The following is a 23,370-nucleotide window of genomic DNA, read 5'->3' on the forward strand; positions in this document are numbered from 1 at the left end:
TTTCAATTTTCATAAATCTAGCAATCACTCATATATGATATTGTTTTAAAATATAAATCACCTAAGTATGGCTCATTACCAAAAATCCAGATGACATATTTAAACTTAAGAAGTTAATATAAACAGCCACCACTGATTTACAGCACACCAATTCCAAACAAACAGGGAACAATGCCTAGCCCATAATACCGTGTTTCCCCGAAAATAAGACATCCTCCGAAAATAAGACCTAGCGCATGGAAAGATAAGACATCCCCTGAAAATAACACCTAGCACAACTTTGGGAGAAAAAATTAATATAAGACACTGTCTTATTTTGGGGGAAACAGGGTAGGTGCATAAATATTTGCCAATGAGTAAACTTACTTAGTAAACCTTCTCCTATCACCACCTCCTTCTGCTTACCAGCTGATTGCCCCTAATTCCTAGTAGCTGAGGTTCCAAGAACATGAATGTAGTACTTTTAATAGGATGTAAATCCTAGACCACCTGAATTATCAATATGAAGTTAAGAGTACAGTAGTGTTGTTTAAGACATTAATTACTTTTCACCCTTAAGGGGCAATGTAAGTATCTATAATAGAAATAAAATGTATTCCAATTTTTAAACCTTATTAAAAATTACACTTACCTTTCCACAATCCATTCTGGCCGAATTACTTTTTGCCCCTTCAATTCTTTAATTTTGGCAGTAGGAAGATTTGTGGCGATAATGTGTGTTGTTTTGGACCTGGAGTAATACATATGGTACTGGCCTCCATGCAACATCATTAGCTTTCTCAATTCCTCAGCAGAAGGATCTGTAAAGTTAATAAATATACTATGAGTTTTACATATAAGAAAGTAAAGTTCTAGCTGAATAACCCCTAGAACAAGCCATTCAAAGAGTATATCACTGGATCACTTTGTCCTTGGCTGTGTTGCCAGTAAACAAAGTTGGGAGGTAAATCACAAGGTGATAAAGCTATTTGCCTTAGCACATCCTCTTCCCTTGGTTGCTAGAGACAGTCAATCAACACAAAAACATCCACCGCTAAGAGGTGCCTAGAAGAGCAAATAGGGACCTCAAGTAATGAATAATAGAGCAAATATTTTTAAAATTTTGATCCCATTTAGCTGTATGACCTTGATACAATATCTTTTTTTTAAATTGACAAATATAAAGTTATTTATGAATCAGTTTATAGAGATTCCAATTAACTTTACAGCTCCTTCAGAATACAGCAGGTCCTCGAATAGCAACATTTTGTTATTGCATTAATGAGATGCCATAGGAACTGAACTTTCGTTTATATCAATCAGCCTATTGTAAAACTGGTTATGTTATATATCATTTCACTGAAAGTCAATAGAACCTATCAATAACTTTCAGTGATGACTTACCATAATACAATAGTCAGAAGTCCATCTATACAGAAGATAAACACTGCAGGCCACGAAACAGTGTATATTTTTCAACTGTTTCAAAATATTTTATTCTCAATACAACTATTAAAAATATCTTAAAATAAAAATCAATGTAGTTTATGTTTTCCCATTAAAAAAATGTCTGACTCACTATAGTTCTGTTATAGCTGGCTTTTAATACTAGCAATTAAACTAATTACTTTCAATAGCTTTTCTATTTCTTTCACCTATTATCCTAATGAAAGGTCTAAATCACACCTCCCTTAGCAACAGTTAGGCCCTGGGTGGTGGTGGGGGAGAAGGAGAGTCACAGGAGGCTTATGTATCTATTTGTTGTTCAAGCAACAGATTTTCCACAAGTCCAAACAATATAGGTCCAAGTATTTAGATGAACACTTTTCTTTATTAATAAATAAATAAATAAATAAATAAATAAATAAATAAATAAATTTAAATTCATTTCAGAGAGTAAGGGAGAAGAAAGGGAGACATGAGAGAGAATCAACCATCAGCTGCCTCCTGCACGCCCCCAATCAGGTACAAGCCCATAACCCAGGCATGTGCCTTTGACCGGAATCAAACTCGGGACCCTTCAGTTCACAGGCCAATGCTCTATCCACTGAGCCAAACCCGCCAGGGCTAGATGAACACTTTTATTATAACTATCTAATTAGATGAGTTTTAGATGAGAAAAATTTAAAAACTAAAAAAGCAAATACAGATATGCCAGGTTTATAAATTCTACTGTGTAGATGTCATTTGATGTTACTGACCATACACACTGACATTGCCTGATAAGTGCAAGTCACATATATTAAGATTTCTTGCCCTGACACTCTATCTGGCTCAGTGGATAGTGTCGGCCTGCGGACTAAAAGGTCCCAGATTCTATTCCGGTCAAGCACATGCACCTTGGTTGCAGGCACATCCCCAGTAGAAGGTGTGCAGGAAGTAACTGATCAATGTTTCCCTCTCCCTTCCTCTCTGTAGAAAAATAAATAAAAAATAAATAAAAAATATTAAAAAAAAGATTTCTAAAAAAAAAAAAAAGATTTTTAGTACCAGAAGTAAAATCATGAAATCATTTTAATAATACTTAATTTAACCCACTAGTTCCAAAACATTATCACCTTATTATGTAATCAATATAAAAAATTGAGATATTTCCTATTCTTTTTTTTTCATACTGAGCCTCCAGAATCATGTACATTTTTTATTTACAGCACATGTCAATTTAGACTAACCCCATTTCAAGTGTTGCTTTTTGTGAAAAATATGTTTTATTGATTTTTATTTATTTTTACAGAGAAGAAGGGAGAGGGATAGAGGGTTAAAAACACTGATGAGAGAGAAACATTGACCAGCTGCCTCCTGCACATCTCCTACCGGGGATGTGCCTACAACCAAGGTACATGCCCTTGACTGAATCAAAACTGGGACCCTTCAGTTCGCAGACTGACACTCTATACACCAAGCCAAACAGTTAAGTCTATTTCAGGTGTTTAAAACATGTGGCTAGAGACTACCAAATTGGACATTGCACTAGAAAAATAAATGAAAACAATGTTTAAATAAAATTAGTTCAACATTCATAATCGAAAATTTACAGGGGTTGGGATCACAAAAACCAAGCTAGAGCATCACAATGATTTAATGAAAAATTGTGGAAATGAAGTAACTTGCCAGTCAGGAATTTATAGTTTACTTAGTTTCTTTCCCTAAGATTAAAGAACTTGGCTCACCTTATTAAATACCAACGAAAAATACTAAATTAATAGATAGATACAATACAACTATATGGACAGACACCAAATCCAATAAAAAGCACAGAAATGTAAAAAAATCATCTTACGAATTAATCTAAAATTTCCCTAAACCAACTGTATATAGTGACTACAACAGAAAGCAGAGTGCTGCCAGGAACACATTGCCTTTGCATACACTACTAGTTGCTCTTTGAAATCTAATTATTACAGAAATTTGGAACTGGAAACCCTGGAGAGTTTACTGTCCTTGTTTTCTTCATTGTCCTTTTATGAAATGAAGTTAAGAGGGCTCCTTAAAGTTCAGTTTTGAAGACTCTCAAATATTGTTCAGTGTGAGTGAACCATGAAACCCATCTATTAAAGGTAAGAGCCATAAACTATGTGCTATCACTGAACTGGGCTTACTCTTGGCTTTAACATGCTTTACTGTGTGACTGTGGACAGGTACCAGACTCCTTTAAGCTTTCTCCCCTTTCTTTAAAAATAAACAAATAAGGCCATAATGATTAAGTCAGGCACATCGGAGTACACAATATAAAAACTGCTATTATAATAAAGTATGAAGACATCAGAACTCCTTTCAAGTAATGTATATGCCTTCGTACCCCTGCCCTAAACTCACATATGCTGACACATTGCAAACAATGTTCCAACTTGCAAACAAAACTGGAATATCAACAGAGCACAATGGACGGCAGTCAGGAACACTCCATCAGCCCAAACAGCCCGATATGCAGCTGGTGGTCACCCTCATTATGAATGTTTTTTGAAATTTTTAAAATAGTATTTCTTTTTGACTTTTATTTCTTCAGCAACAGCACATACTCCCAAATTATAAGTTCAAAAGAATATAATAGCTCTAAAGATTTGCATAATAAATTTAATTTTGTATTTAATACCCTTGTTTAATTCAGCAGATGTGTACTAATTAGAGAAAAAAGTTTGTGAGACAGTATTCAATAGTATGAAATCTATGTGACACTAAAAGTTGTGTGACAGCCCAGCTAGTGTGGCTCAGTGATTGGGCATTGACCTCTGAACCAAAAAAGTCAGAGTTCGATTCCCAGTCAGGGCACATGCCCAGGTTGTGGGCTCAATGTGCAAAAGGCAGCTGATCAATGATTTTCTCTCATCCTAATGTTTCTAACTCTTTCCCTCTCTGAAATTAAAAAAAACAAACTATTTTTTAAAAAGTTGTATGACACACACAAGGGACCCCTACACAATCTACTACACAAGTTACTTTTCTTCATAGTACTGATAATCTAAAATTACCTTATCTACTCATTTATTTATTGTCAGATTTCACTCCAGAACATATATATATGCTCCTTGAGGACAGGAACCTTGTCTGTCTTACTTCCATGTATCTGGCTCAAAGCAGGTGCTAAGTATCTATTGAATTAACTGAGATCCACAATGCATCACAGACTCCTGCCTAAAATATTTACTCAGTCTCATAAAAATTAGGCCAGACAGCTGACTCCAAAGTGAGACTGGATTAAAATCCTAGCTATCATTTGCTAGGCATATGGACCTTAAGCAAGTTATTTAACTTCCTAGGCCTTGGCTTTCTCATATGTAAATTGAAAATAGTGACAGACAGCTGTTGTGGGATCTAAAAGAGCCAAAAATTATAAATTGCTAAAAAAGGGACATGCACATAATAAGAACTACATGTCAGCTATCAACAGTATTATTATAACTAGAGCCCAGTGCACAAATTTGTGCACAGGTTGGGTTATTATAGGGACATGTGGCAATCAAAATTTTTCCTTAAAGCTCTATTCAATTTTTAAACATGTAAATTGTTGTTCATTAATAAAGTTTCTTATAAAAATGGCATCAATTTTAGGCACATTAACAAATCAAAAGCTGGAGAGAGTAAGGTAACTTTCTAAAGTTACACACAGCTGGTTGGACAGCCACAATTCAAGTGCCGGTCTATTCCCCAAAAACTCATTCTCGATCAGCCTTAACATGATGCAACCCTGGATGCAACGTCTGGTTTCCAGTTGCAGGTTAACAATGAAAAGTCTTGGGCAGTGAGACTCATCTCAGTTAATCTGTTTCTGAATTGACAAAATGAGAGGCCAGACTAGGTATTTAAGATCCCTTACACAGCTGTTGTACAATTTCTATGCACTAAAAGTATTATCTCCAGTACACAAAATTTGCAGACTATTTCAAAAGTTTGTGAGAGAAAGCAAAGCAAGTCACATCACACCCAATTTTATGAGTAAAGAAACTAAAGCAAAAAAAAAAAAAAAAAAAGGAAATGAGGGGAAAAAATACACACACATTCATAACTTATATATTTTGATTACCTAATAAACTACAATGTCTCACACACGTAACAGATACAAAATCCAAGAAGTTTAGTCATGAAATGCAAAGTACGTAAAGCAAATAATGTTTGTTAAACATGTGGTATAAGGGAAAACACAGTCAACTGAAGATCAAAAGTCTTAATTTTAGTTTGGCTCTGCCATAATTAATTGGGTGACATTAAGAAGTTTTCTAGCCCTAGCTGGTTTGGCTCAGTGGATAAAGCATGGGCTTGTGGACTAAAGGGTCCCAGGTTCGATTCTGGTCAAGGTTGCACGCCTGGGTTGCAGGCTCCATCCCCACTGAGGAGCGTGCAGGAGGCATCATTGATGTTTCCGTCTCTTTCTCTCTCCCTCTCTGAAATCAATACACACACACACACACACACACACACACACAAAAAGTTTTATATAGAAACACAAGAGCCAGAGAAAACAACTGATTAATAATACTTTGCACCTAAAACTGTGTTTCTCGCTGAACAGGACTGTACAATTTAAAAGACAAATATCTTAGAAAGCTTTGCAAACCTATACAATATGTTTCCTAAGGAAAACCAGTGGAAACTCAGGAAATAAAATACCAAGAGTACTGACTGAGGAAGCACTGTCTACCCTAGTGCAAGCGAGGTGGGGTGAGTGCTGCTGGATTGTCTTCTCAGCCCGATTCTGCATATTTCAAAGCAAAACTTAAGAATACAGGTGGTTACACTTCTTGAGCAATAGAATGTGGAAGGTTGTTAATTTATACAAAAGACAAAGTAATCTTGGTCAAAAAATGAGAAAAATCTAACTGAACATTAAGGTTTCAAATTTTATTTTAAAACAACTAGACTATTATAGGATATGGAACTGCTACAATGGCAAGATAGGAAAAAGAAGTCTCAAATGACTAAAGTAAATGAATGTCTTTTCCTTTTTAAATTTTAGTTTATTATATTTAGCTCTACCTCCTCTTTTCCCTCAAAACAGCTGTCTCAAACGACGCACAAGTATGGAGAGCAAAACAAAGTGGGGACAGTTCTGCTCCATTTCATGTAGGTCAGACTATGTACCTCAAGTATTTGATTCCATTTATGATTAAATATATGCCAGACCCTGACCAACTTCATTAGAGAAGCACAGTAAAATTAAACCAGGATTAATCCTCTATAGACCTCAAGCCAAGTCATGCAGGCTAATAAACATTTACTAATGTTCAGTCATGTACAAAACACCGAAAGAAATAAGTTAAGAAACTGCTCTGCCCTAATGAAGGAAACATGGGGAGAGACGTTTAAACCAAGGATTTCCAATGTTTTTAAATAGTAGGACCCTTATTTCAAATGAGCTCTTACAATAAATCCCCCAAAATACCAAGCAAATAAAAGTAATTATAAAGTTTATTATGAAAGTTCAATTAGTAATATATACTTATTGCCATTTTGCATTTCAGCATACTGTAGTACTGAGGAAATCCTGACTTACACACATTAGAACTATTAATATTTGCAATTATTTAAAAGATACTAAGTATCTCAATCCAGTTTAAAATTATATTCCATAATACTCCTACTGTGAATTTCATAGAACATTTTTTTTCTTCTTTTTTTTAATTGATATCAGAGAGAAAGGGAGAGGGAGAGATAGAAACATCAATGATGAGAGAGAATCACTGATGGGCTGCTTCCTGCACGCCCCCTCACTGGTGATCAACTCACAACCTGGGCATGTGCCCTTGACCGGAATCAAACCCGGGGCCCTTCAGTCCGCAGGCTGACGCTCTACCCACTGAGCAAAACCAGCCAGGGCCATAGAACATTCTTTGAGATTATTCTGTATTCCATGAAATTTCAGGATTACCTGAAACAAACTACAGTAAGAAAGAGACAATTAAACATAGGAAAAGTAAAAGGCACATATCAAACACAGAGCCGCACTTTAGGCCTTAAGCTCTGCAAGTGAAATCGTAGCATAGCAAAGGTGACTGCATCTCACCAGAGAGCCACATGAAGACCACTTCTCCAGGCACAGCTTATAGAGTTTTGCTCATCTGGTTAAAATAATTCTATCAACAATTTTTAAAGCTGTACAAAGCATCCCTTAATAGATAATAGAGAAAACATTTATTTTATCACCATTTCATTCTGAATATCCAAAGAACTTGATTACCGGTAAATGTTGGTTGTGCTATTGGGTCGGCAGCTAAGTAATTGCGGGTTTCACACATATATGGCTTCAGTTGAATTTTTAGGTTTGCAGACGTAGTACAAATGTAAAACACATTTTGTTATTTGATAGTCGGCTATTCAGCTGTTAATCAGTAAAAAAAGTTTTTTGATCTGTTTTGTAGTTTTCGTTTGGCGTTCGTTAAAAAATGGAAAATCAAAAGGAATATTTTCGTCATATTTTGCTTTTTTATTTCCGCAAAGGGAAAACGCATAGCAAGCTCATAAAAAGTTATGTGCTGTTTATGGTGACGAAGCCTTAAAAGAACGGCAGTGTCAAAATTGGTTTGCCAAATTTCGTTCTGGTGATTTTTCACTCAAAGATGAAAAACGCTCTGGTCGTCCAGTTGAAGTTGATGACGCCCTAATCAAAGCAATAATCAATTCAGACTGTCACAGTACAACACGTGAGATTGCAGAGAAGCTTCATGTATCACATACATGCATTGAAAATCACTTAAAACAACTTGGCTATGTTCAAAAACTCGATACATGGGTTCCTCACGAACTGAAAGAATCACAGTTAACGCAACGCATTAGCAGCTGCGATTTGCTAAAGAAACGTAATGAAAATGATCCATTTTTAAAACGACTGATAACTGGCGATGAAAAATGGGTTGTTTACAACAATATCAAGCGGAAAAGATCGTGGAGCAGGCCAGGTGAACCAACTCAAACAACATCAAAAGCTGATATTCATCAAAAGAAGGTTTTGTTATCAGTTTGGTGGGATTACAAAGGAATTGTCTACTTTGAACTCTTACCACCCAACCGAACGATCAATTCTGATGTCTACATTGAACAACTAACGAAATTAAACAATGCAGTTGAAGAAAAGCGGCCCGAATTGACAAATCGAAAAGGTGTTGTATTCCATCATGACAATGCAAGGCCACACACATCTTTGGTCACTCGGCAAAAATTAATGGAGCTTGGTTGGGATGTTTTGCCATATCCACCATATAGTCCTGACCTTGCACCATCTGATTACTTTTTGTTTCGATCTTTACAAAACTCCTTGAATGGTAAAAATTTCAATAATGATGATGATGTCAAATCGTACCTGATTCAGTTTTTTGCTAATAAAAACCAGAAGTTTTTTGAATGTGGGATTATGATGCTGCCTGAAAGATGGCAAAAGGTCATTGATCAAAATGGGCAATACATTACAGAATAAAGTTATTTAGTTCCATGAAAAAATTGTCGATTTTCTTTAAAAAATCCGCAATTACTTAGTTGCCGACCCAATACATACATGGCAGAAAGAAGCAAAATGGCTGCTTTTTCCTCTCATTTGGCCCTACAGAAGCAATATCCTCTGTTATTTCATTTGAGTATCACAATCCTATAAATTAGAAAAGATAATTTAGCATAGTTATTAATGAGGAAACAGAAAAATTAGGTGACTTGTCCATAGTCACAGCTAACTTTTATCTTCTGACTCCCATCCACTACTCTACCTCTATCTAATAGGCATGCCTCCTTTCCACTTCTTTCTTCCTTAACTGCTTCAGACTTACCACATTCAACTACAAGCCACAGCAACAACAACAGAAAACTAAAGAAAAGTTTTAAAGGCCTAGAGAGCACATGTTTGAGTACCTAACAGGTACAAATACCTCTCAGATACTGACAACATTACAATGGGAAGCATAAATTAATATAGTCTCTCACATGTTGGAGATTTGTGGACGAAAGGAACCACATGCTAACCTGACAAATTCAGGGAAGGCCTGCATGGGGGATGTGCAAACTCAAAGACCTAAACTAACCACAAAAGATGGTCTAAAAATTAAGTATTTAACTACAAACAGGTTATGGTGGGTAGTCATGTCCTAGGCCAGTATTTTCCCTGACCAAGATCAACTTAGATCTTTACTGAGCCCATTTGTCTTTTTGCCTCTAAGATAACAAATCTGTAAAATGGCTGGGTAACTTGTAACTTCCTTTTTACCCCAGGCCCCTCAGGGCACAAAAATGGCACCAGGACATTCCCTCATTGTTATTGTTATCAAGTTAATTGTCAATTGTTAATGATGTTAAATATATTGCATCATCTATATAAAAGAAGCATATGTCCATCATTTCACTTTTTATCCTATCCCATAGGTTTCCCTGCTTTGCTTTTTCCACCTCCTTAATATATCACCAATGAATTTCATGTAACCCACTTACGTATTTTCCTTTTGATGGTAAATTTATAAAAACAAGATATGAACTCCCCATTGTCCTGAGCATTATTTCAATTCATTGAAGTTCTGCTTCCAGGCATATGTCGACAGTTTGGCTCAAATAAACTAACAAAATTCTTTACAGGTCTGAATGTTTTGTATGTTAACAGATTAAATGTCTACATCCTTGATTTATAAGACCAGACCTACTGTAAATAGGAGATATGTATATATCCATAGAAAGTAATTCCAGAAGGCATTCATTTCCCAAAAATTAAACAGACTAATTAAACAGACTCTTCCAAAATCATCACATTCATATGCTCAGAAAACATCAATGTAAGGTTAAATTTTCAAGCAAATACCTATTACTTGGAATATAAGCCTGGTGCCCATGTATATAATCTCCTACCCATTCTCCAAATCAAGCTGAATCATTCATTTGCCTGCCCACCATCTTTTTATTACCATCAGCAGTGCCAAAATCACTGTTCTAGTCTTCTACTTACATATTGAAAAAAGTAGAAAATAACCAGAATACCTCTTCCCACATCAAGTGTCCTGATCGCACTCCACAGAAGAGAGTAATTACAGCTCACTAGATCATTCTAAACTATGGTCCTTCCCCTATTCCTCCAATTCTTTTACCTTATTTTCTTTATTTAAGTTCTGCATCTATAGATTCTCTAGCCTTTCTTTTTCTGGGTGTTTTCTGTTTGTGCTTTTTGGTTTGTTTGTTTGTTTTACTGTGCTTTCTCTTTTATTTATTTGTTTTTTCCTTTCTTTCCTCTTCCCTTCCCTTTCCTTCTCTACCATTCTTACTATCTTTTCACCTTCCTAATTCTCTTTTCTCTGATGGGGTTATAGGTATCTTCCATACATTTGTGTTCTGTTGCCTCTATATCGTATCTTGTCAGGTTCTATTTTGTGCTGTTTGACAGCACCTCTGTAACAGCTGGCACAATGTGGCAGGGAGTGAGCAACATAGTCACAGACCCTGAGAAGAGACTCCATCTATGAATGGAACAATACATTCAAGACCCAACTACACCAGGAGAACCTAAATACCTCAAGTAGAGGGCCTTCCTGAACACCCAGTCAAGGAGATCTGAGAGACAGCACCACTAGGTCCACAAAACCTACTACATAGGACCACCCTCCCCCAAAAATCTGGGTGGCATAACAGTTTGATTAGAGACATAGAAACAAATACAATAGGATAACAAAAATGGGGAGACAAAGAAAAAGTTCCCAAAGGAAAGAAAAGGAGGACTCACCAAAAAAGAAATTAAATAAAATGGAGGCAAGTTATTTGTTAAAGAAATAATTCAGAGTAATAGTTACAAGGATGCTCAAACATTTGGATGACAAATATATGCAGCTCAATGAAAATTATAAGGAGCTGAATGAGAATTTCACCAACATAAAAAATTAGGATATGATGAATAACACAGCTGCAATAAGGAACACAAATGGAAGGTTCCAACAGTAGACTAGAAGAAGCTGAGGACCGAATCAGAAGCTGAGGACCGAATCAGTGAGTTAGAAGACAAGGTATAAAAAAAGTACCCGAGCAGAGCCACAACTAGAAAAAAAAATATTAAAAAGCAGGAGAGTCTAAGGGAGCTTTGGGACAACTTGAAATGAAACATCTATATAACAGGGGTGCCAAAGGACAGGAAGCTGAGCAAAGAGGAAACCCATTTGAAAAATAATGACAGAAAACTTCCCAGAATGGGGAAAAAAGTCACACAAGTCCAAGAAGCACAGAGTCCCAAGTAAAATGAACCCAAAAGGAACCACTACAAGACACATCGCAAGTAAATTGGCAAATGTAAGAGACAAACAGGGAACCTTAAAGGCTGCAAAAGAAACAGAAAGTTTACTGAAAAAACAAACAAAAACAAAAAACAGAAAGTTACCTATAAGGGAACTCCTATTAGACTATGAACTGATTTCTCAACAGAAACACATCAGGCCAGAAAAGAATGGAATGGAGTATACAAAGTGATGAAAAGCAAGGGACTGAATCCAAGAATACTCTATCCAGGAAGGCTAACTAGGTGAAACTAGGAGACAAAAAAAGACCAAGGGAGTTGACAACCAAACCAGCAAAGCAAGAAATGCTAAAGGGACTGCCGTAAAAAAGAACAAACAGAACGTGAATAAACACAGGCATAAAAAATAAAATAGCAACAACAAGTACCTATCAATAATAAACTTAAACATGCCGGGACCGGTTTGGCTCAATGGATAGAGCGTCGGCTTGGGGACTGAAGGGTCCCGGGTTCAATGCCGGTCAAGGGCATGTACCTTGGTTGCGGGCATATCCCCAGTAGGGGGTGTGCAAGAGGCAGCTGATCAATGACTCTCTCTCATCGATGTTTCTCTCTATCTCTCTCCCTTCCTCTCTGTATAAAATCAATAAAATATATTTAAAAAAATAAAATAATAAACTTAAACATAAATAGATTAAATGCTCTAATCAAAAGACACAGGGTACTGAGTGAATAAGAAAACATGACCCATATATATGCTGTGTTCTCAAGAGACCCACCTTAGAACGAAGGATTGAAAGTGAAGCGATGGGAAAAAAAAATTTTCAGGCAAATGGAAATGAAACAAAAAAGTAGCTGGGTAGCAATCCTAATACATAAAAACCCTAGGTCATAATGTTTGGTAATGACTGAGGCTCGATTAACCTGAAGTCAGTCCTGCAGTCAGTGCTGGGTTGCCATGGCAACCCAGCACTGACTGCTTCTACTGTAGATGTGGTGTCCCAAAATTGACTGCTGAAGGGGCTGCGAATCAGGGCCAGCAAGAGGCCTGAAGAGAAACAGGGACTGATCCATTGCCTCTGTGGCAGCTTTTGATCAGGAATTGCCTCTCTCTTTCTCTCCCAGTCTGGCCAGCAGCCGTTCCTCCATTTCTCTCCAGGTCTCCTCTGGGGCTGCTGATCATCCCCGCCTTTCTGATCAGGCCCCGTTGATAGGCCCAGAGACACTGACTGGCACAGAAATCGACCAATCAGAATAAAATCTGGGTCAACTGTGAGGAGCCAACGGCTGCCTAGGAGGCAGAGCTTTTGATGCTGACTGGCATAGAAACCAACCAATCCGAATCAAATTGGTTGGCAGAGAAGGGACGATGGGGGTGAGATCAGGCCAGCAGGAGAGGGCCATTAGGGGCAATAAGGTCAGGAAGGGGAGGGCAGTTAGGGACAAAATCAGGCTTGCAGGGGAGGGCCTTTCAGGGCGAGATCAGGCCACAGGGAAGGGCTGTTAGGGTTGAAATCAGGCCAGCAGGGGAAGGCAGTTGGGGGTGAGATTAGGCCAGCAGTGGGGGACAATGAGGGGCAACCAGGACGGCAAAGGGGCAACCAGGCCAGCAGGACAGTGAGGGGAGACCAGGTTGGCAGAGGGGGTAGTTGAGGGCAACCAGTCCAGCAGGGGGGGCAGTGAGAGGCAACCAGGCTAGCAGAGGGGGACAGTTGGGGGTGACCAGGCCAGCAGGGGGGCAACCAGGCCAGTGGCCGGGGGGGTGGGGTGGGGTGGTTGTTGCGATCAGGCTGGCAGGCAGAGGCAGTTAGTGGTGATCAGGCTGGCAGGGGGGGCAACTTAGGGGCAATCAGGCAGGCAGGCGAGCAATTAGGAGCCAGCGGTCCTGGATTATGAGAGGGATGTCCAACTACTGGTTTCTATGGAAGTTGGACATCTCCCGAGGGGTCCTGGATTGGAGTGGGTCCAGGCTGGGCTGAGGGGGACTCCCTCCCACCCTGTGCACCGGGCCTCTAGTGGGAATATAAAATAGTACAGCCACTTGAGAAAGTTTGTCAATTTCTTTTAAAAAGTGAACATGCAACCACCATGACCCAGCAATTGCACTCTTATGTACACAAGTATTAATAGCCCAAACCAGGATAAAACTCAGATGTTCTTAAATAGGTGAACGATTAACAAATTGTAGAATACCCAAAGGATAGAAGACAGTTCAGCAATAAAAAAGAAAAACATAAAAAAGAAATACAATGACTTGGATAACTCTCCAGAGTATTATGCTCAGTGAGAAATAAAAAGAAATCCCAAAAGATTACATATGTATATAACATTCTTAAAATGAAAACGTATAGAAATGGAGTCCAAGAAAAACAAAGTTGGAGGAATCACAATATCAAATTTCAAGTTATACTACAAAGCCACCGTAATCATAACAGCCTTGTACTGGCACAAGAAGAGGCATATAGATCAATTTAACAGAACAGAGAATCCAGAAATCAACCCAAGCCATTACGCTCAATTAATATTTGACAAAGAAGGCAAGAGCATACAATGGAGTCAAGCGAGTCTAGTCAATAAATGGTATTGGAAAAATTGGACAGATACATGCAAATAAATGAAACTAGACCATCAACTTACACCAAACACAAGAATAAACTCAAACATATTTGGCAATAATACATCTGATAAAGGGTTAAGTCCAAATATGTAAGGAATTCATAAACTTAACAAAATTAAGACCAACAATCCAATTTAAAAATGAGCAAAGAACCTAAATAGGCACTTCTCCAAAGAGGACATACAGAAGGCCAAGAGACATTATGAAAAAATGCTCAGTCACAGGTCATCAGAGAGATGCACATTAAAATGACAATGAGGTTTTTCACCTCACATCTGTCAGAATGGCTACCATCAACAAATCAACAAATGACAAGTGCTGGCGAGCATGTGGAGAAAAGGGAACCCTAGTATACTGCTGGTGGGAATGCAGACTGTTGCAACCAATATGGAAAACAGTATGGAGTTTCCTCAAAAAATTAAATATGGAACTGCCATTTGACCCAGTGATCCCACTTTTAGGATATCCTATGAAACCCAAAGTACCAATCAGAAAGAATGTACATAGCAGCACAATTTACAATAACTAAAATCTGGAAACAGCCCAAGTGCCCATCAGTAGATGAGTGGATTAAAAAGCTGTGGTTCATTTATACCATGGAATACTTTGCAAAAGTAAAAAGGAAGATCTCTTACACTTTGAGACAGCATGAAGGGACCTGCAGAGTATCATGCTAAATGAAGGAAGTCAGTCAGGAAAAGATAAGTATCACATGGTTGCACTCATATATGGAATCTAAGTAACAAAATAAACTGATAAATGCAGTAGATCCAGAGATATAAAAGCATGGAACAGAGTGGGGAATCTCAAAGGGAAGGTGGGGGAAGGTGGGAGATAATCAACCAAAGATGTTATGTGCATATATGCATAACCCATGGACACAGACAATAGAGTGCTGAAGGCCTAGGGCATGGGGGAGGAGGTGCTTGCGGGGGCGGGCTGGAGGGGGTCAAATAGGGAAAAAACTATTATAATATGTAAGAGTTTCAACAATAAAGAATTGTAAAAATATATATATGTGTGTGTGTGTGTGTGTGTGTGTGTGTGTGTGTGTATTATATATATATATATATATATATATATATATATATATATATATATAATTTATTTATTTATTTTTTTTAAAGGAGCCCAGATAAGTAGTTGCCAGATTAGTAGGGGATAAGAGGTACGGAAGGCAAAAGAAAAGGAAGTAGGTTTGGCTATAAAAGGGCAGCATGAAGGATCCTTGTGGTGTGAAAATGTTCTATATTTTGACTATATCATTGTCAGTTTTCTGGTTGATATCATACTATGGGTTTATAAGATGTTTCTATTGGGAGAAACTGGGCAAAAGGTTCATGAGTTCTGTATTATTTCTTAAAACTGTGATTCTATAGTTATCTCAAGATGATTTTTTTAAAAGATATATGTTTATTTAGTTTAGAGAGAGGCAGGGAGAGGGAGAGATAGAAACATCAATCAATGATGAGGATAACTTATCGGCTGCCTCCTGCGCTCCCCACACTGGGGATCGAGCCCACAACCCGGGCATGTGCCCTGACCAGAAACTGAACTGTGACCTCCTGGTTCATAGGTCAATGCTCACCCACTGAGCCACACTGGCAGGGTTCACAATAACTTTTAATTAAAAAAAAAAAAAAAAAAAAAGGATGGATGACAAAGAAGTTAACCTTAACAGGGAGAAGAAGATGCCTTTTGGGGGGAGAGGAGGCAAAAAGAAGAGAATGGCCTAACAGAGGCAGAATATCCAAAAGGCAGATGATCTTATCTCTCAGCTCAAGTTCAGTGCTAACTGGGTTGGAAGAAATAAGAGTTATCAAAGAGAAGTTCAGATGGCAGAATTGGAAGCTTAAAAAAATCAAGAAAACTTGGAATATTAAAGTCTGCAGGGAGCATGATTAAGAATTAATAAAACAGCATTCCCTACTAGTCTTCCTGCATCTAAAGCACCATTCTTCACTTGCTACTTCATTACACGGGTGTTGATTCTGTTTTATCTATAAAGCTGCAAAGTTTTCACTAAAACAGATTATTTTTCTAAAAGAATTCCATCACCACAATCTGCATGTCCTATGAAATTCTGCAAAATGGAACTTCATTTGTAGAATTATAATGTAACTATAACAAGAGCAAAAATAAATATTATTATCTCTACCCTAAAGAAAGGGATAATGATAATAATGGGTCCAAAATAAATAGGTTCAAAGAAAAAATGTCTTATGGTCACACAAAAATCAGTGACAAAAGTGGTTAGAATCCAAACTTTCCACCATGGTAGTGATTACTATTGTACAATAGTTATTATTTTTTTCTCTCTCACAGTCTCTTTTTCTTCCTCTTATGTGAATAAGGTGCCATTGCAAATTGGGGACTTCCATAACTGACTACTGTAACAAGCAATTTTATTTCTTCTTGTTAACATTTTGAATCTTTTATAATACATTTCAGGAAGGCCAGAGGAGCTTCAATGTTCCAGAATACCTAAGTAGAAAAAGTTGCATGTGAATTTTTCCAAAGCTTCACCAGCAATTCATTTTAAGAATTTATTGTCAATGATGCCTAATAAAATTCACTCAGGTCAAATGTATTAGTTAATTAAAACTTAACTGTAAAATTCAACAAATATTTCCTGCGTGGTTACATCCAGTCACTGTAGAGCTACCAAGGAGACAGTAGCAATGAAAATGTATCTCCTGTTCTTGAAGTAAGATCTTAAAAATGCTAAGGCGCAGACAAATACAAGGTGCCACATAGGAGCATGAGAAGTCAGCATGCCAGTAAGAAGACAATCAGACAATCAAAGGGAAGCTATGTATAAAGAGACTTACAGATAAGCAGGTATCAGCCAGTTGAGAAGTGCAGAGGAAAAAGTATAAGAGGTTGACACAAATATTTGCAGCCATTCTTGTCAAAATACACTTAAATTATCTTAATAGGAAAGAAATCCTAAAAAGAAGAGAAACTTTAGCAGAAACATCTGACAGCCAGTAGACAAGTGGTAACTGACTTTACGGATGAGAGAAAGCTAAAATCTAAGCTGGCTGTGTATTTGCTGAATTTTACAGTAAAGTGAAAACAAGAGAAATGCATGAAATAGGGGTACAAAAGTAGACATGTGGATAGGTAGTAAAACAAGAAGTTCACAGTTGAAATTCTGTGTAACAGAGTAATTAGAATTCCCCATCTCCCCACATCCCCCTGGGCTCACAAAGAAGACTATCCTGTCCCTTCCAGGTACCAGACTCAATGACAACAGGCATAGCAGAGGGGAGAAGTGATGTAGGGAATGAAAAGAATATTAGGAAGATTAAATAAAACTCTACTTTCTAAGAGTTATGGCACATTGCTTCCCCCTTGCCACCAAAATACTGACAGCTGGATTTATATGCTGCTCTAAGCAAGAGTCTGGGAAATCTTACACATATACCAGCCTCCTTCTCCATCAGCCCCAAAATCTATAGGTAATTACAGTGGGAGATGCCAGGAGCCAGTTCCAGTATGTCATAATTGCAAGAGTTTCATCAAAAGGTTGATGGAAATTGGGGACTCTACATGGGCTGAGTCACATGTGATATCACCTGATGGAATGGCTGAAAGGCATTTCCCCCAAACCTGAATAGGATGATTATTTGCTGCCAGACAGCTCAGGGCATCTTAATCTACATATTATTGCCTCCTATAGGCCAAACACCTGAACAGCTAATCTGACAATGCTTCTATAGGAAACCCTAACCTTTGAAGTGTATAGATCCACCAGGCCTTAGGACAATTTGTGTTAATAAAAAGCAAGGGTCCTGAGACAAGGAGGACTTAGCTCCTTCAGCTAGGCTCCTCTTATCCCCAATGCTTTTCAAAATTATCTTTCATCTCTGAACTCTTACTTAATCTACGCACAGCGTTTCTCCCGATTACTGAACCCTTCTTAATGCCGGAAGAACCCCAACAAGGAGATTTACCAGTGAGGTGGCCTTACAAGATCTTCCTATATTGAAGTTCACAGTTTACAAGTACCACACACTGACTTCCAATCAGCTGTTTAATCAAGATCACTACTGCTTTTAATTTTAAACCTCATTTGACTTTTTAAAAAATGTTTTTATTGACTTTAGAGAAAGGGGAAAGGAGAGATAGAAACATTGATGATTAGCTGCCTCCTGTATGCTCTTACTGGGGATGGAGCGTGGGCATGTGCACTGACCAATAATCCAACTGGAGAACACTTGGTGCATCCGACGAAACACAACCTAACTGAGGCCACACCAGTCGGGTTCATTTGACTTTTTAAAAACTAAGTACTTTAGCCCTAGCTGGTTTGGCTCAGTGGATAGAGCGTCAGGGGTTTGATTCCTGCCAAAGGCACATGCAGGAGGCAGCCAATCAATGATTCCCTTTCATCACTGATGTTTCTAACACTCTCTTCCTCTCCCTTCCTCTCTGAAATCAATAAAGATATATTAAACACACACACACACACACACACACACACACACACACACACACAATCACACTCTAAGTGCTTTAATAAAAAATAAAATAAAAGACAATGGTAGGCCCAGCTGGTATTGTTCAACTGTTCAGTGCCGACCCATGAACCAGGAGGTAATGGGCACATGTTCAGGTTGTAGGCTCAATCCTAGTGGGGGTTGTGCAAGAGGCAGCTGATAGATGATTCTCTCTCATCACTGATGTTTCTCTCTCTCTCTCTCTCTCCCTCTCTCTCTGAAATCAATCAAAACATATTAACTTTTAAAAAAGAGACAATGGCAGGTATAGATGGAATAGCAGTAAGAGTGAAGGGTTACTTAACCAAAGAATTGTACTTTTATCATTTTTATATTTAAGACTAGAGGCCTGATGCACAAAAGTTCGTGCGAGAGTAAGCCTTCCTTCCCACATGGAGGCTCCCTCCGGTCCCAACAGGCACCCAGGACCCGGGCTTCCATCTGGCCCTGGCTTCCTCTGGAAGGACACCTGGTCTAATTAGCATATTATCCCTTTATTATTATAGGTAATTTAAAGAGAGTCACTCTCAATCCTAATAATAATGCATGGCAAGAGTACCCAAAAAGTAAAAAGCACTCAACCTGTATATCCATTAACATAGATGGCAACTCCACTAAAAATTGTAGATGAAATTCCATCCTTCTGCATTTCAGCCTCTGATCGAAACTGTTGCTCCAATTTCTGGACCTTGGCAGCCATATATCCACCCTAGAATTAAAGAAAAAGTAAACACTATTCACAAAAGTTATATTTTTATCCCCTCCTCCCTTTTCTTAAAGAAACTTCTATTTAAAAGGACTTTATTCTGTGCCAATGACCAAAGTATAATGATGACAAAGGTGTAATGCTAAACATGAACCAGAGGCAAGGCAATAAAACAGGCATGTCAAAAGAGACTTGGACTCTTTTGACTCAATTTTTAATAATTCTTTAACATTTTTAATAATAAGTTATTTTAGAATATCAGAAATAACAAAAAGAATATATAAAATGTCTGAAATAAATTAAATGCCACAAAACATTATTCTTGTCTATAAAATCAAGCAAAAGTTGCATCAAAATTTAAAGCAATTAAAATTTGACAAGTGGTCAATAAATGTATATTTTAAATGGGCTTCCACTATATTCTGTATATAGGAAGCGTAAAATAACTTCATGTAAAATGAAGCAACTTGAAAAAATCATATAGTCCTCCAAAAATGTAGACAAGAATACAATAAAGGATTTGGTGGCTAAATTCTGGATTTAATCAATATACAACAGTAGTACAAATTTTCATTAGATAACAAGAACCTCAAAAATAATATAAAAACATATCATTTTCCCTACAGACCTTTAGAAATCTAAAAAGCATGGCTGAATTCAGCTACATTTTCCCCAAATATTTAAATAATTAAACTTAATTGATAAAGGAATTAAGTTTTTATTGACTTATCTAGATCAATTAAGAGTATCAATTAGGTCTTTAAAAGAAAGCAATTGGTATGCAGAAGTGGTACATATTTCTTTCAAAATGGAAATGACTTCATTGTTTTTGATTATTCAAATATTGAATGCCAATTTTTTTTGTTAATATAAAGAAGAAACTTTAAATTAGCTATGATCCCATTCATTGTTAACATTTTAGGATCTTATTTTCAAAATTTGTATCTATGCCTCAGAGCATAGCAGCTTTACAAAAACAGAATCATATATGTAATATTCCTTTATAACACAACAAAAGGCCATCTGCCAGTTTAAGAAATATAAAGCTAAATAATGGCTGCATAGTGTTCCACTGTATAGAGATAATTTATTTAACCAATTCCCTATTCTTGGATCACTAAGTTTTCCTATTTCTCAGTATTATTAGCAAAGCTGCAATAAAATTATCACACAATAAATTGTGTGCACTATAATATTTATTTTCTCAGGATAAAATTATTGCAAGTTTAGGGGTTCAAGTTGAGCTTTCTACACATTGTGAAGACTCAGAGTTAGTATCTAAAGTGATTTATAACTTAGAAAATGGCTTAAATCACATTATAAGCTATAAAAATACCTAAACAGTTCAATATAATTTTTATTCTTTTAAAACACACCCAGTTTCCCCAGCCATCATTTTCAGCTCGCCTCCTCCATCCACCTCGTCTCATGGTGGAGTTTCTATATTAGGGAGAAAAAATAAAATCAATTTTATAACATAATATACTAATATATATTTTACTTCAGTATTAAAAATATAAAAAATTAAAATACAAATGTTTAATTCACAAAAGTTGAAAATATAATAATACCAAGTGAAGAAACTTTTACTAAAGTTTCACAAGAGACATTTGTTCCTAAAAACACCCTCCTACAGGTGTGTGTCAGGTTTTAATTACAAGTACTTTACATTTAAACTGGAAAACCTTTTAGACATTCCTGAGCAACAATCCTAACACCTACTTACTTAAAACATCACCAAATGTGACTAACATGGTCGTGACTACTTGTTAAGGATTAATCAGTGTTAAGAGAATCTAAGCAAACACATTCCTTTATGAAATGACCTACAAATATGGCTCTTAAACTGTGTCTTTGCTATTGCTGACTGGCACTTAAGAGTGCACTCACAGTGTAATTCATCTATTACACAAAAAGCCCTTTAAAAAAAAATCAACTAAAACAATATATCTATAATACTAAGGTAGTGGTTTTCAACTGGTGTGCCACACACAAAAGAAATTTTTTAAAACGTCACCAGAGGACATGCTTAGAAAGGAAGAAAGGGAGGGAGGGGGACAGAGGCAGAGAAGCACTGATGAGAGAGAAACCTCAATGGGTTGCCTTCCACACATACGCTGACCAGGAATCAAACTGGCAACCTTCCAGTGCCCAGGACAACACTTGTTATTACTTCTTTCAAGATGAGGCCAACCACTGAGCCACTCCAGTCAGACCACAGCATTTTTAAAACATGCAATACCCGACTAGTCAGTCAGGGGCACACACCTCTTTTCCCTTAAATTGTCAAATTAAAAAACGACAACGGCCAACGCAATAGCTGTCTGGTGTGAATGAATCAGTTATACCTATTTTTTGTTACATTGGCAAAATATGTATTGTTTGCTATGCCATAGAATTTTGGAAATTAGTTTATGTGTGCCATGAGATGAAAAGGTTGAAAAGTGCTGATCTAGGGATTTGATGCAGAAAGATTATCACTGATAAACAAGGAAATCTGGCATTTTCCATAAGGCAACACTTGACCATCTATCTGTACTAAATGACCAAAATGACCAAATGATAGCTTAGTGGTTAGCAAGGTATAAAATGACTCCTAAGCCTGGCTGTTGTGGCTTAATGGTTGAGCATCAACCCATGCACCAAGAGGTCACTGGTTCAATTCCCAGTCAGGGCACATGCCTGGGTTGCAGGCTGGATCCCCAGAAGAGGGCGTGCAGGAGGCAGCCAACTGATGTTTTTATCTCTCCCTCTTTCCCTCCCTTCCTCTCTCTCTGAAATTCAATAAAAACATTTTTTTAAATATTAAAAAATAATAAAATGACTTCTACATCAAAGCATAAGGCTAACCCTAAATGGCTACATCTTGAGTCATGACTGCACTATCCTTCATAAAATTAACATGATTTCCATTTAGGCATTTTTTTCTTCTAGTAACTACATGTAGGTTAATATCAAATGGTTACCCTATGTTGCTGGAGAAGCCTTATACATTATACAAGTCAAATCAACTTTGATATGGTTTTTAAGATTTTGTTATTGAGTAACATCTTAGAACATAACAGCATATAATTTCTTTCAAATATTTCTATTCTTGGTATATTGGGGGATGCAGTTTCTCCTTTCTGACATTTATGTTAATTATGAATTTTTACTGTCTACCTTTGAAGGGTGCCTAAAAGATGTGTGGAGATATGCTCAAAGAGTTAGTCCAATAGAGCAACAAGGTGCAAAGTGATTAACTCTGAACGGGGGCTATAGGTGCTGAGGGAGAAGAGTTTTGTTTTTTCAAGTTTGATAAAGGCAGGGACATGGCTACCTACCTAAGGTTCATCATGAGTCTCAGAGCTGCCGTATTTGCTTTGCTGAATACTTGTTTTCAAGAGGCTTACTTTGGTCAAGATTTCCCCCCTTATCTTAAAGGATTCCTGGGAAATGGGTTAACACATAGTTCTTGACATCATATAACAGAATCTGTTCTAACAAGTAAAGAGAGTTTGGGAGTTCTGGCTATTAGATTAAGGATGAACACCCACAAAAAGTAAATACAACAATCTGATAAATGAGGCAAATTTTTAAAAATACAATAATTTTTAGTTTAATTCATTTGCCCAGTCATTTAAAAGCCTCTTATTTAAAAAGTACTGTGTATCCACTTAGAAAGGCCAATATGAAAATCCTTACTGATGGGTTAATGAGGATAGACAATGTACGAAACAGAGCTGTAATAAAGAAACAAAAACGAACAGATTTTAAAGGTACTCTACCCATTCCAGAGTAATAAAGCTACCCGGACAAATATTTGAAGCTTCAAAAAGTAAAAGGAATGAGAATAAAAGACTTAAAATTGTTGCCAAAATCAGTTTGGCTCAGTGGATAGAGCATC

General features: G+C 37.2%; 1 protein-coding gene across 2 annotated transcripts in view; it reads right to left on the reverse strand.

The window, feature by feature from the left end:
• The window catches only part of REV1 (REV1 DNA directed polymerase), a 99,588-nt gene that overhangs the window by 55,267 nt on the left and 20,951 nt on the right, over positions 1–23,370 (reverse strand). For both annotated transcript variants that reach the window (XM_084900326.1, XM_084900325.1), the window contains exons 2-4: positions 20,861–20,924; positions 19,361–19,487; positions 632–800 (exon numbers count right to left, since the gene is read on the reverse strand). In XM_084900326.1, the coding sequence (XP_084756452.1) occupies positions 632–800; positions 19,361–19,487; positions 20,861–20,914 (350 nt within the window). In that variant the 5' untranslated portion in view covers positions 20,915–20,924. The remainder of the gene's footprint in view (positions 1–631; positions 801–19,360; positions 19,488–20,860; positions 20,925–23,370) is intronic.

Source organism: Pipistrellus hanaki (assembly GCF_964339955.1).
Source record: "Pipistrellus hanaki genome assembly, chromosome: 12".
Lineage (NCBI taxonomy): Eukaryota > Metazoa > Chordata > Mammalia > Chiroptera > Vespertilionidae > Pipistrellus > Pipistrellus hanaki.